The sequence below is a fragment of the Morone saxatilis genome, unplaced genomic scaffold, assembly GCF_004916995.1.
Source record: "Morone saxatilis isolate NCDOM2014 unplaced genomic scaffold, NCSU_SB_2.0 Contig4, whole genome shotgun sequence".
NCBI classification, from domain to species: Eukaryota; Metazoa; Chordata; class Actinopteri; family Moronidae; genus Morone; species Morone saxatilis.
This window is the reverse complement of record NW_023339984.1, coordinates 8,816,532-8,829,919: the sequence shown is the minus strand read 5'-3', so window position 1 is coordinate 8,829,919 and position 13,388 is coordinate 8,816,532. Positions and strand designations below refer to the sequence as shown.

Below are 13,388 nucleotides of genomic sequence, written 5' to 3'. Positions count from 1 at the left end.
TTTATTTTCAGTTCTCTCAATTCAAATTCAGTTCTCTAAATTCACAAATATCAGCCCATAAGAAACACCTTTTCTAATTTTGATGGAAAAAAGCGGTAAGTACATATACAGTATACTGTACCTGACTGTACTACGTTTACACTACAAGCAATGTGTTCAACAAGTAACTGCCTATTTTACTTTGATATAAAGTCCTCAACCACTCGACCAAATGTACGCAACAGAAACACACTTTGATGCAGTAATGTCAGCCAAGCAGAGTGTGTACTGGGTTAGATCAAAGGGTGATTCATATCAGTACTTGGCTCTTGAATCACAAATGCTCGTAGAATCTATCTTTCCTCTTTTATTAATCAAATCCTTGCAGCCAAGAGAACGCTTATTCCTGGAATACATCAATCATAAGTAGCACCAGACACAACTCAAGTTGGATAAATCAGTGAAGGATACTCAACTGCAAATCATCAGGAGTATGGGAGACAATAGCTAGACTTCCATCCAAATGTCTAAAAAAATTTAACCCAATTTTGAGAATGAATACTTATTTCCATCCACAACCATTATGAGATTATTAGGCGTTGGTTCATCGAGACAAGCAGTAGAAGCAGTAGGTGGTACTAATTCTGCAGTCGTAAATGTGCATAGAAACAGGTGGATGGAAACTCACCTAATGACATCCTGGGGATGAATTGGACCCAGAAATTTCAACAGCTCCAGGACTATTTAAAGGCATCACTGAACTCCATCACGACTGCACCTTCCCCCAAAAATCTTTACAAACTGAGCCAGGCTTAGTGAAATCAATACAGCACCAGAGAATATAAGTACAAACGCTGACAATATGGCTGCCAGGGTTGTATTTCATTACTGAATAGAACAAAATACCAGTTTATAACACAAAAAAGTGTTTTAGTGACACCATCTGTCCTCTGTGGGAAGATTGGGTTGCCATATGTTCATGTTTAGGATGTTATATATTGTATGGCTCTGCACCACCCAGAAAACAACATCAGTTTCCACTTGGGATAAGTTGCTCTGGACTTTCCTCTCCATTAAGAAAACATCCTTATGTCAGGGTGGGGAGCGCACAGCTTCTAAATGGAATGAGAAGAGCTGATTTGATTGGCTACGATTGATGCCAGCCGCTGACACAGCCGCCGATAATGTATTCCTAATCAAACCCAGTTTCCAGCTCTAGAACAGGTGCCAACTGTGCCACAGGTGCCCGGTTCCTGGATGTGCACAAGTAGTTGCATCCTGTGCACAAAATTACCAAAATTTGCCATGTCCTGTGATACTGTGCACTGTGCCCACTGGTTTCTAAAATAATAACAAATGTTGTCCCTTTTTTGACTACCATGACTACACATAGTGCTGTAAAAGTAAAATGTAGATCCAAGATTAAGATACAAGTGCTGTGACAACTTGGCTTTATAAAGGAGTTTGCTGCAGCACTTACCGGAACTGTTGCCCATAATGCCCATAATGGAGATTGCCTTGTTGTTAGCCATCTGTCTAGGTGAGCTTAAACTGACGGGCATATTGGTGGAATTGAAGTCAGGCCGCTGTTCGCACAGTAGCATATTGATACTGCCAATCATGTCCCTTTGGAAATCCAATGAACTTGCTGCCTTAAAGATTTCAGAGTTCTGCAACCTGGCCATCTGGATGCAAGAAAAATCAGGAGTTAAAAAGTAAAAAAAAATGACAGCATTATCATAAAATAAAAATGTGGAGTCCACTCCAGTGTACAGTGGTCACACTAACCTCCTCAATCACTGGTAACGCATTTTGAGTGGTTTTCCCCATCAATGTTGCTGTGTCTGCTCCATTTAGATCCAACGCTGAAGGTAGCTAAAGGAGGGTTAGAACATTTGGTTTGAATGGATGCACATGCATGGCCAAAACTTAAGAAGGAAATAGTCAAATGTATTTTATTAGTTTCAAATGTTCTCTCTTTTTTTAAACTTTGTCCTGAAAAAATATGTTATTGTATTGTATAACCAGTGGCTAGAGTTGTAATTTCCATATTCATTTAGGTTTTTTTCAGAACACCTGCCACCTACCTACCACCACACCTTAGCTAAAAATACCAGTTCTGTATCAGCCTTTCCCGTCAAGACACTATATGATAGCAATAAACACAGTAATTTGTGCATCTTGACCTGTAAATTGTATTCTGGCATCATCATCCTTGGCAACGGTTAATAAAAGTTGCATTAAAATGACAAGTGTTACTGTGTGCTACAGTGACATTCTGAAGGTACACAGTATGCGTCCAATTAGAAGAACTAAATGGCATGCCCTTTTAACCACTGTCATTTCCATGCATCAAGTGTTGAGTATAGACTGAATTAGGAGCCCAGATTGTTGTTGTCTTTCAGGAAGTACAATTATAAAGCTTGGAAACATATTCAAGACATAGGTAGGAGTGGGAAGATCAGAGGGCTTAGGCACTGCATTAGTAATTTTAGATAAAACTCTATTCACAAATAGAAGCCCATTCAAGCATGGTTTGGACAATAGCCCAGCTATTGATTGCGTCTTGAGCACATTCATTTAGGATCACTTCTACTCTCAGTGTTTGCAAAGCAGACATGAAGAGGAGACTTAGTAAGAAAGTGTAGGAGTCTCAGACAAATTTGAGCAAAACCGCTGAAAATCACTAGTGAGCAATCAATGGAAGGAGAGATTGAAAGGATAGAAGGAGCATTGTCACATTAAGCTTCCCTGCACTTTGTTACTGAAGACTCCAATGGTTGTGTGTGTGTTTCTTTTGCTAACCTGGTAAGCTGATTATAAAAAAAATAATTTTACAAGAATAATATAACCATAAATATGTTGAATTGTTCAAAAAGTTAATGAGCTAATGAACTACAAAGGAGATTATGCTATCAAAGACACACTTTGACATTTGAATGACCTTTGTTGAGCGCCACATATGTTCAAATGCTTTTTGTTTACCGTCTTCCCTGTATTGTGTTCTGAAATAATTTCCAGAAACACAGACACAAACCTGTGGAACCAATGTCTAAATCTACCTCAATGATAAACTCTGACTTCTTCCCTTGTCCTTTTCTTTATGTTGTTGTTATCACAATCATTCAGCAACGTCAAGCTTTAAGTGTGAAGGCTTGATGTTCTTTTCCATCCATTTGCTTGCGGCGCTGAAGAGCTTTTCCACCATATCTTGTCTGGCTTTTCTTTTTTTCTGTGTCTGAAAATGCCTGTGGGCTTAAATTGTTCAAATGCTCTCTCCTACGAACTTCCTGCCTTATCACTTATTTATTGGATTTGCTGTCCCATATATTTTCTCTCAAAGATAAACTCAAAGAAAAGTGCAGGCTTTCATCATCCCAAAGGGAACTCTGAGATTTAAAAGAACTCAAGAAAACATTGGTTCCAATAAATAATTCCCACCTGATTGCACGCATTCTAGTAAAATCACTTGAAGAGAGGGCCACATGACAACGGCAATTTTAAAAGCTTAGAACCTATGGGACAGAAAATGATTTCTCACTCAAAATGGAAAAAATACCAATACATTAAGATAATGATGTAGTAATAGAGTATACGTGTTGAGGTGTTGCTGGTAAGTGGATACATCAGGAGGTTTTAACTCTAAAAGATATTTCAGTCACAGAGTCAGAGAAGCAAAACATTTAACTTTGAAAGTGGTTATTCAACTGGTTGGCACACAACATCATTGTCTTTTAATTCAATTTACTGCAAGCCATGCGAGAATTATAGTTAGAACAGACTATGCGCCCACAATACTTTTAAACCTTATTAAACTTTAGCTTGTTTTATCTTGCAGTTTGTAATTGATAGAATGTCCATGCTGAAAATTACCTTGTGCAACCAAATTCATTTTTTTTTCGTATTTAGCTCTATCTATCATAACTCCCACACAAAAAAATGGCAGAAAGGCTCAACAGGAAATTTTGGCATACAAAACCACCTACACTACCTTGGCATTTAATTTTTGCTTAGGCGTAAAAGGTTTGCTCAGCCATTTAGAACCACGTTTGTACCTAGAACCCTGCACTAACGGATGCACAAAACAAATGTGTCTATCAGTGATGCATTTGGAAAATTAGAAGTAACTGTTTTTAGCTCTAGCTACAAATTTTCCAACTGTTTCAGAATCCATTTCAAAGCCAAACTTTAAAAAAGCCAAAATAAAAAATATTTTATTTGGTTCAGACTGATAATGTCAGTACTGTAATTAAATTGTGAAATATTAGTGTGGACGGGCACTGATAACAGTTCATATTATGACCTCAGTGCCAACAGCCACAAAGGTTGATCGCCACTGTGACTCTGCACGTTACCATGTCACAATTTAAATTACCGGGTTCACTGAGTGCTGAGATTGCTTGTTGCTGTGAGTTTAACAGTCTAACTATTTGCCATTACCACATCTGGACCGGTGAATGAGCGACAGTTAAAGCTAGCTAGACCACCTCTTTTTTATAACATTGAATGAACACAGCACTGAGCTGTTAAGGAGCTGCCAATGACTCAACTGAGCCAACATGACTAACAGTACATAACCAAAGTGGTGTATGCTTGTTGTTCAGAGGCTATACAGGGCTATGATGTGCTTCAGTCAGGGCATCTCCTAAAAAGGCCACCTAGGTCTGAATCTTAGATGCTGTTTGATTATCCTATGAAAAATACTGCATGCTCAATTGCTACAGTATCTTCAGTTTGTCTTTAAAATGCCTGACGGAGGGTTCAAATGAATCCTCGCAAGTTATTCCTCAATTGCTCCAGTGGTGGCTGAGATGTCACAAGAGTTTCAAATTTACATTTTTAATACCGCCTTCATTGGTCCAGACAGTGTAATTTGTTAGAATGCAAGATGTGGGTGACCTTGCCAAGCAGGAATTAGGGCTTTTCAAATGCAGACATTATGGCCTGTATTACTACTGCAGTGTCCCCATCAGGCCAATTAGTGTAAACGCAGTTCCTAATGCAATCACTTTCCAACTTTTGTCAAAATTAGACTAATTGTGCCCGAGTTTCAATGCAAAATTCCTTCAAGTCTCCTCAAACTCAAACTAGACAGGTTGTGAGACGTGTTTGTTGTGTGTGGGCGACAGCAAGACAAGCTCACCTCAGAAAGCACTTTTCTTGTATCCAGGTTTTGCAGGAGTACTTGTTGGGTGTTAATCAGCTGCTGTGGAGTGAGGGAGCAGCTGACATTTTGAAAAGCCTCCCTTTCAGTTTGGCTGCTAAATTGGACATACTGATCCAGATCTGTCCCCTCACACAGGATGCTCCTGAGGTTGCCTGGCCTCGGGATGCCCATCATCTGAAAAATAAATACCAATTTTGGTAGAAGTTGACAAACAGAACTTTGCATCTGACCATACTTTATTTATTCATGTGTTGTGTCCTTTGGGTTTAAAGTGCAAGCAGACAATATGCAAAAACACATTTCAAACTCAGATGTAAAGTGATGTTTTTATTTTAATTAAGCCATATCATCTATTAAATACTGACATACACTACTCGACTACAGTGACTCTCAAAACAGACAAACAAATTAACACCCACACACACAGATGCATACACACAGATCGTTTTGGATCAAACCAGACAATATACAGTGACACCAAGCAAGACAGGAAGCATGGACAGAAGACAGAGAATGGCTCATGAAGTTTTACTTTATGTGCACATAGTACAGTTTGCACCGGAGCCCATTACAATCATCAGAATGCCTCATACACAGTAGGGATCTTTTAATCAGAGCACATTGTATTTAAGCATCCTTGTCAATGTCAGTGAAACATAATTACCTTCTTGCAGCTCATCTGATATTACTTGGTACATACCACAGTATCAATTGGGGAGCATTTAGAGACAAGACGCTGTTATTGCTGTTGCAAGTTCATTTCATTCCAAATTACCTACTGTAGGCAGCTTCAAACGACTTTTTCTGTCAAGCAAATACTAGAGTTTGCTTTGATTATGACTGTCAAGACAAAGAGTCCCACAGGCAGTCCTTGGCCAGTACATTTTATTCTTAAATGTTCAAGTACAACACTCTTGGCACACTTGGTCTTTTGAACATTTAAATTATTTAATGTACAGAGGGAGGTGAAACATTGTTACAAAACAGATGGCATCCTTATTATTAGACACTGTTTTTTGCTGTTTCCAACATGTAAGTTGCAAAATGATACTCACTGAATTGAGTTTAATCTCAGCATTCATGAGGCTTTGGACCACTTCTGGTGGCACCGACAAATTCTCTTTCAGATGAGTGGAGAAAGTTTCGTTGTCTCTTAGAATACTCCTTAGGATCACTGGTTGACCTTAAACATAAAGATGGAGAATCATTACTTTTGAAGAACAGCAATTGATACACAGAAAAAAACAGAGAGACACAATAGGATATACAGTGTATAGCAGTGTACATTAGTTTACATTTGTGATGCCGACAAAATGCCAGAGATGTAAAATTTGTAGGTAAATGTTTTTGCTTTTTTAAATTATTATTTACAGACTTTTAGATTCTATGTTTTCGGCAGAAATCCTCAATACTTGGGATCTGCACTGCAGATATTTTGCAGCCTTTCTGTCTCTGCTTTGACTCTTTGTCCATCCTTCTGTATTTTTTTCCACGCTACTGTTCACATATGTGGGTGCATGCAGAAATATGTGTCATATGTCATTTTCCCTCATGGACACCTATGCCAACCATGGAGGAGCCTGTCATGTTAACTAATAGGACAGCAGCCCTTCCACTGCAACAGAAGGTTGATCTAAGCACTAGAGGATTTATTCTTGCTGTTGAAAGGACAAGGTTAAAGCTGTCTTCAGAATCACTGAAGTGCAGCTACTGAGAATAATGTTATACTAACTGATAGAAACAATGGCAAAATCTATGAAAATAAGACTTATAATGTAAAGAAATTCTTTACAATTCATGTGTGCGTGTTGTTAAAAAAAAAATCTTCAAAGCATCCTTTTTTTTTATACATGTTGTTTGGAGAGGCATTAAGGTGTGATGAATTTAATTCTAAATTATATTTTTTAGACGACTGTTGCAATTAAATCCTTCATCGGTGCGAGTAGGGGTTGAACACTTGAGTTGCATGAGAGGAGATAATTTGTTGCTAAACACGTACCAGATTGTTAACCAGCCATTTTCTCTTGATTAGCTGCCCACAGACAGTCAGGTTTTTAAAGAGCCGGCTTCAAAAACCGATCAACTGCTCTTTGTTACACTGCCCTTACAACGGCTCAACACCGCAGGGATCCCACTGCAGTACATTCACACACCCATGTACATCCTGAATCTATGCAACATGTGTTTTCTTCTTTCTGGGACTCCAATATGTGCTGCTGAGATGATAAAGGGGTTATGTAATTTAATTAGATCACACTTTTGCAAGTATAATACATGCAAGTCAGTCAATTACCAGGATGAGAGGAGGAAGTGACTTACACTGGGTGATTTAAGGTTCAATTAGGATAAATGTTTGGGAAAAATAACAATCATTCACTATTGTCTGGAATTAATTATGCGGCTTGATGCTCTGCTTACACTCTATACAACACCTCCTGATTCCTACTAAACACATATTATTATGCCCCTCATGACTGCAGGAGCATCAAGAGGGATGGGCAGGGTTAGATTGTGGGGAAGTAGAACATGCTCTGGGCTCTTGCTGAACACTGTTGTCTTTCTGATTGAAGTGGCCACCTGAGTCTTTTAATCAACCCTGGGTAAAAACCAAAAAAGGGACACAATCGCCTTTGCCATCCTAGTCTTTTGATAATACTCCATTCCCCATTCTTGTTAATGACCTTTTGTGCTCTCTCGTCAGACAGCGAATGCCATTAATTATACCCAGGCTTAGATCTTTGATGGATTTAATCTTGTATATTACAAGCCAGCGACCCCAAAATGCAAATGGCCCATGAGCCGTTTGTTGAACAGCAAAACCCCCCACCCCCCTTTGTCTTTTTGCAAATTAGGTGCCGTATGAAAATCTGAATATCATCAGGCTAAATGAGCCTAATGCAAAGCAGCAACTTATCAAGACAAATGATCTGTCAGTCTGCATGGCAAATTGCATCATAAATAATCGTGCCATTGTTTTTGAGGGATAAAGGGGAATAACAAATCCTCCAACTTGTCACCAACATGAAGGGGATACTTTCCTTGATGGAGAGTACTTAATAAAGACATAGCAGAGTGATTGTTGCTGAGGCTGAGTATTTTCTATTCCAATTATGTTTTGAACCATTACTCAGTAGCAATAAAACTTTTATATCAAGAAAGACCAATCTACAATTCGACCTTGTTGCTTTTCACCATTTTTTGTAACAGTGTCTAAAAACAAGATCCTGTCATGAATAGTTTCATTGTTTTAAAGTCAGTGCATCAAGATTTTGGGATTCAGATTCCCTTACCGTTAGCAGGGTTAGACTGTGACAGGACTGAAGTCCACTGGTTGATGTCATCTGATAGCAACTGTGCCTTGCTGAGAATAGATCCGTTCACCAGGAGGGTTTGCAGCTCTATCAACATCCCAGCAATTCTGGTTTACAAGCAAGACAAGAAAGATCATACATATATGTAAAATCTGAAATCATAACCATATTATTCTGTTTAATCCTCACATTTAATGTCTTAGAAGACAGAAAAGGAAACATCCCAGTACGTACATGGAGTTGTTGAAGTTGTTGACTTGGCCTGGCGTCTCCCCCGGCGTTGGATAGTTCAAACAGGGATTGTTGATGTTACACATCATACCTTGAAGCCAGGGCAGCACGCCAGCCGATGGCATGGCTTTATTTGGGTAGTGGCCTAAAGGAATAGAGGTGAATTCTTACTGTATATATCTACCCAGCTGCATGACTAACACATTGTTGGTTGGAAATATAGAGGAGGTGGTGTCACAACAGATGTTAGTATTTTTACATTAGCTTTATTATGCATTATTATAGAAACACACAATCAGAGTAGTAGCAGGTTTACATGCAGTTTAACATTACAACTGGGCTTGTACTTACATTGACCTTTGTAAAAAGGCTTATTGGTGGAGCGCACCCACACCAGTATGAAAAAGAGAAACAGAGGCCATACCACTTCTACGACCAGTCGCACCTGCACGAAGAATAAAGCGATCTTATTTTCATATTTTGTTTATGGAAATATGTCTTTGGAACACATTATGGCTCACATAATTTGCATAGTTTCCTCACAAGTGAAATGCAACATCTCTCATAAAGTCAAAGCAAATCTCTCTAAAGATATGAGGTGGATGTAAAGATGTGTAACTTACTAGTTAAAAGGCAAAAAGAAGCTGTTGTGTTTCTGCAGTTGAAATACTGTATATGACTGACTGAAAAGACCTCAGGAGGCTGTGTGTATCTGTGTGAGTTTGTTTACAATGTCATAGTCCATATGTTTTGCTGTTGGTCTTGCTTTTACTGGAAGCACTTATGGGATTGAGAGAGCAACCTCTGCTTGCGACTCCCCAAGCCTAAACTATCACACACGCCTTATCATCTCCTCGCCACGTTTAATCCGCTTCTGGATGAAGAGTACTGACCACTTCCTTGCTTTTATTCAACCACTTCAATACCTGCCGGCAGGTATAGCACACCATGTGACATGCCAAGCTTTCATTTTAGCCTCAGGGAATGGGTGAAGAGGAAAAACCAACAAAGCACAAATAAATTACCTCAAGGCTGTACTTGTTCACTAAGTTGTTTCTCATATTTTACCCCTCAGTTTGCCAAGAGGGATATTCTAGAGCCAAAGTACCAACACCTTAGAGTTTGGAGATTTTACATATCTGAACCACCACTGTGTAAATGTTGAAGCATGAAGCAGTGCATTTTCTTTACACAAGTCAAGGTAACATGCACCTCTGAAAGCTGAAGGCCAAGTAACATTTGTGCAACAGTAGATTTCACTTCATAAAAGCAATTCATCGCTGCAGTTAAGTGTTTTCAGCAGGGAGTAATATCCACCAGCGGATGACGTCCAATGAGATATTACAATGCTGTGGTTCATCCTTCCTTGACTCTTCAACCCCACACCCTCTGCCATCCAGGCTTTTACGCGTCCCTTGGCATACCATCGCTCGACAGCCTCACCCCACCCCCCAAGCCCTGCACTCACCCACCGAGCCCTCTCACACTAACCTCAGCTGACCTGGTCTGCCTGCACACTCATCCCTCCCAACATCTCTGCTGGAGTGACCTGCTTAGAGGAACCAGCTGGAAAGCTCCAGTCAGCCAATTCCCCACTCCTGCTTTGGTAACATGTTCGGACACTGTATTTGATGATGCACATTAGCACAAATAATAAGGGAAGACATCTATACAGAGGTTGTTGTCTTCATAATTAAACTGGAGGGCAGGCAGAGGTGAGGAAAATACAACAATACATATTGCTTGTTATGCCACAGCACCATGGGAACCTTATGAATTTAAGTAGGGTGTCTGCAGTAGAATAGGGATGAGGGGTGGGGGTTGAAAACATTTGATTTAGTTTAGTTTGGTATATATAGGCATACAGTGAATAATCAGTTATATAATTTTGTCAATGAATTACAGATGAGAAAATTGCAGAAAATCACATTGCATAAATACTAGATAGAATTTCTAATTCTGTCCTTTAATTCCCTCCAGTCTGTGTGTCAGAGAGGATCTAGTTCTGCTGAGAGGGTGAATTATCATAATGTATTCCAAAGAAAAGGCATGGAGAGGGAACACAGAGATCATGGGGACTTTCTCAATGTCTGGCTCCCCAGGCATTTGCCATCGGACACCAGCGTCTTTGTGAATAGATAATCTCCTCCTATGAAATTATGTGAAATATTGAACCATAAAACCAGTTTCATGCCTGTTATAAAATCTTAAAATGCTTGGTGAGGCATTCATATAATTGGTCATTAACCTCCACAAGCCCTCCAGAAGCACCATTGTCCTTGCTAACTCCCACTGGTTTTGTCTAATAACAATATTTCATGTTGACATTGGCCAAATATCCCACATTCTATGCACAAAACCACCACTGTCCCCTCACGCATTTTAGGGAAAAAGTAGGCGCATATTTCTTCCTGATACAAAAGATACCACCCTGTTCTTTTTGCTGGTTGAGAACATTAACAAGGGGGATGTTTCCCAGATACAAAGTTGTAAAATTGCAAATGACTTTGCCTTGAGTTATTCCCAGAAAGTATGAACTTTGATGAAAGCTGATTTTTTTTTGTGAAGATGTCTTTTGTTCTACTCTGGCAACAGACACACTGCTGTGCTTGAACCCCTAACAAAACAAGTGGGTGGATGTGACTCCTATCATCACTGCAAGGGTATAAATCAAAGAATACACTGTAGCTCTTTGTAACAGCTAGCCTATATCTGCCTCCAAAATGACTCATAAGTCTAACTAGATTCCATGACAACTTGTTCTGACCCTTGAGATGCAGTTGCGACACATATTTTCCTGCAGTATGTGACCTCTTGCCTGCTGTGGGTGACATCACAGGCAATAATAACCACCATATATCATTGACTGATCACGTTTTGCGACTGTTACAAGAGTGACAAAGGAATGACTGGGGTTCAGGGAACTGGCCTCGGGAAAAGGGATAATGCCTAGGAAACTCAACAGCAGGGTTCAAATATTATGTGAAAAGGTTTCTAAATCAGTGAGGTTTGCAAAGGTTTTTTTAGTTGTATGAAGGAAATGCCAATATTAATGTTTAAAAATCTAGATGTAAATGAACATAGCTTGATTTGTCTGTATCATTTTTATTCAGCAAGTATTTGCATTTAGTCAGACTAAATAATTTTGTGAATATTAAAGTTACACAAATGAGAAAAAGGAGTTTTACATAATTCAAAGTTGAAAAGGATAAATTATCTGATGAAAACTTAAATGTGCTGGCTTATGCTGAAAATGACAGGTGCAAACATTGCAAACAGGTTCAAATGTCTTGAATTGTTAATTTTTTGTTTCAGAAATGTTGCATGGGAGTTGAAGCACTGAAAGCAGTTGAAGCATCAGTTGAAGCATCAGTTGAAGTTTGAGCACTGAAAGTTGGAAGTGTTTTGAAGTTTAAGAGCCGAAAGCAGTTGAATTTCAATTTAAAATTTTAATCCCTGTTAGGTAGATGAATTGTCAGTTAGAACGTAAGCACTTAAAGCAGGTCAACCATCATTTGAAGCATTCACACCGAAAGCAGTTGAGCTGTCAGTTCAAAGTGTGAAATATGAATGCAGTTAAAATTGCAACGGAAGTTAAATGGGCATGGGTAGCTTAAGTGCATTGTAAAAAGAAATGAAATGTCACTTGGTGTATTTGAGCCTTCAACTGAAGAGTGAAAATTAATAACCTTTAATTGCCTGGTGACATTTTTGTAAAATGTAATGATTCTAAAGTTTTGGATAACATTGCTGAGGACAGGCTGTGACCGTGAGTTTGTAAAAAGAGCCAGATAGAGTGTTTGCCCTTCAAACAAAGCATTTAACATTCGTCACTCCCTATCCCATTCTATTAGGCCAAAGACTGGCTTTGTTAGAACTAAAATACAGTCAATGTGACATAACGTGCACAAGAGATAGATCTACAAAAATTGAAGGTGACACTTCAAATTGGTCGACATTAAGGTAAGATTGTTCTTGTTCTCTTGTGGGAGAGTTAAAGGCGGCTTACTTCTATAGGAGACAATTTTCGTAGTAAATCCCTCCTATTGCCTGTCCCTCCCATGAATAACTTAGTTGCCCTTGATGACACAACCCTGGGATCATACTCTCATTTTCCCCCCATTGCTGACCAATTTTAGCAGATATACGTTGATTTGCAAAGAGGGTTGGTGAGCACAAGTGTACCTTTTGTCTCTTCCGGAGAGTGAAGTTCTTCCACAGGAGCAGAGTGAACTGCGTCAGGAGACCCATTACGGCTTATCCTGGCAATATCCTGCCAAAGCGTCGCTATGGCAACTGGCCCACTTAATAAACCCTGGAGGGAATAAAAGGCAGAGTTTGGTTTTAATACAGAGAAGCAATGCATCTTGGGGGAGTGCCACTAATCATTCACTTCCCCAGGCCTTGGGGCTTATGGTGCAGCACCTGTTCTAAGAATTATTATCACCTACACTCAGCAAATCTCGGGACGGGGCAATGTCTCAGCACGTGGATCTACAGTATAAGAATCTTTATTAAAGAGCAAGTGGTTGTTTTACTTAATGTCCAGCATATAAAGCTATTAGGTCAAAACCAAAATCTCCTTTCCTTTCCTCCTAAAGGGGGATGAGGCAAAGTAAACTGTTCTCTTTGTCTCATTAACCACCGCTGTGCTACAAATTCTCTGTCAATTAATCAGCCTTTTTTTTGGGGGGGGGGGG

At 39.3% G+C, this 13,388-nt stretch overlaps 1 protein-coding gene across 1 annotated transcript in view; it reads right to left on the bottom strand.

Annotated features, from left to right (window-relative positions):
• LOC118337755 (phospholipid-transporting ATPase ABCA1-like) overlaps positions 1-13,388 on the bottom strand; it is a 177,729-nt gene that overhangs the window by 157,155 nt on the left and 7,186 nt on the right. The window contains exons 2-9 of the mRNA XM_035674855.1: positions 12,874-13,003; positions 9,040-9,133; positions 8,692-8,833; positions 8,437-8,564; positions 6,202-6,329; positions 5,123-5,320; positions 1,768-1,854; positions 1,460-1,664 (exon numbers count right to left, since the gene is read on the bottom strand). Of these exons, the coding sequence (XP_035530748.1) occupies positions 1,460-1,664; positions 1,768-1,854; positions 5,123-5,320; positions 6,202-6,329; positions 8,437-8,564; positions 8,692-8,833; positions 9,040-9,133; positions 12,874-12,939 (1,048 nt within the window). The 5' untranslated portion in view covers positions 12,940-13,003. The remainder of the gene's footprint in view (positions 1-1,459; positions 1,665-1,767; positions 1,855-5,122; positions 5,321-6,201; positions 6,330-8,436; positions 8,565-8,691; positions 8,834-9,039; positions 9,134-12,873; positions 13,004-13,388) is intronic.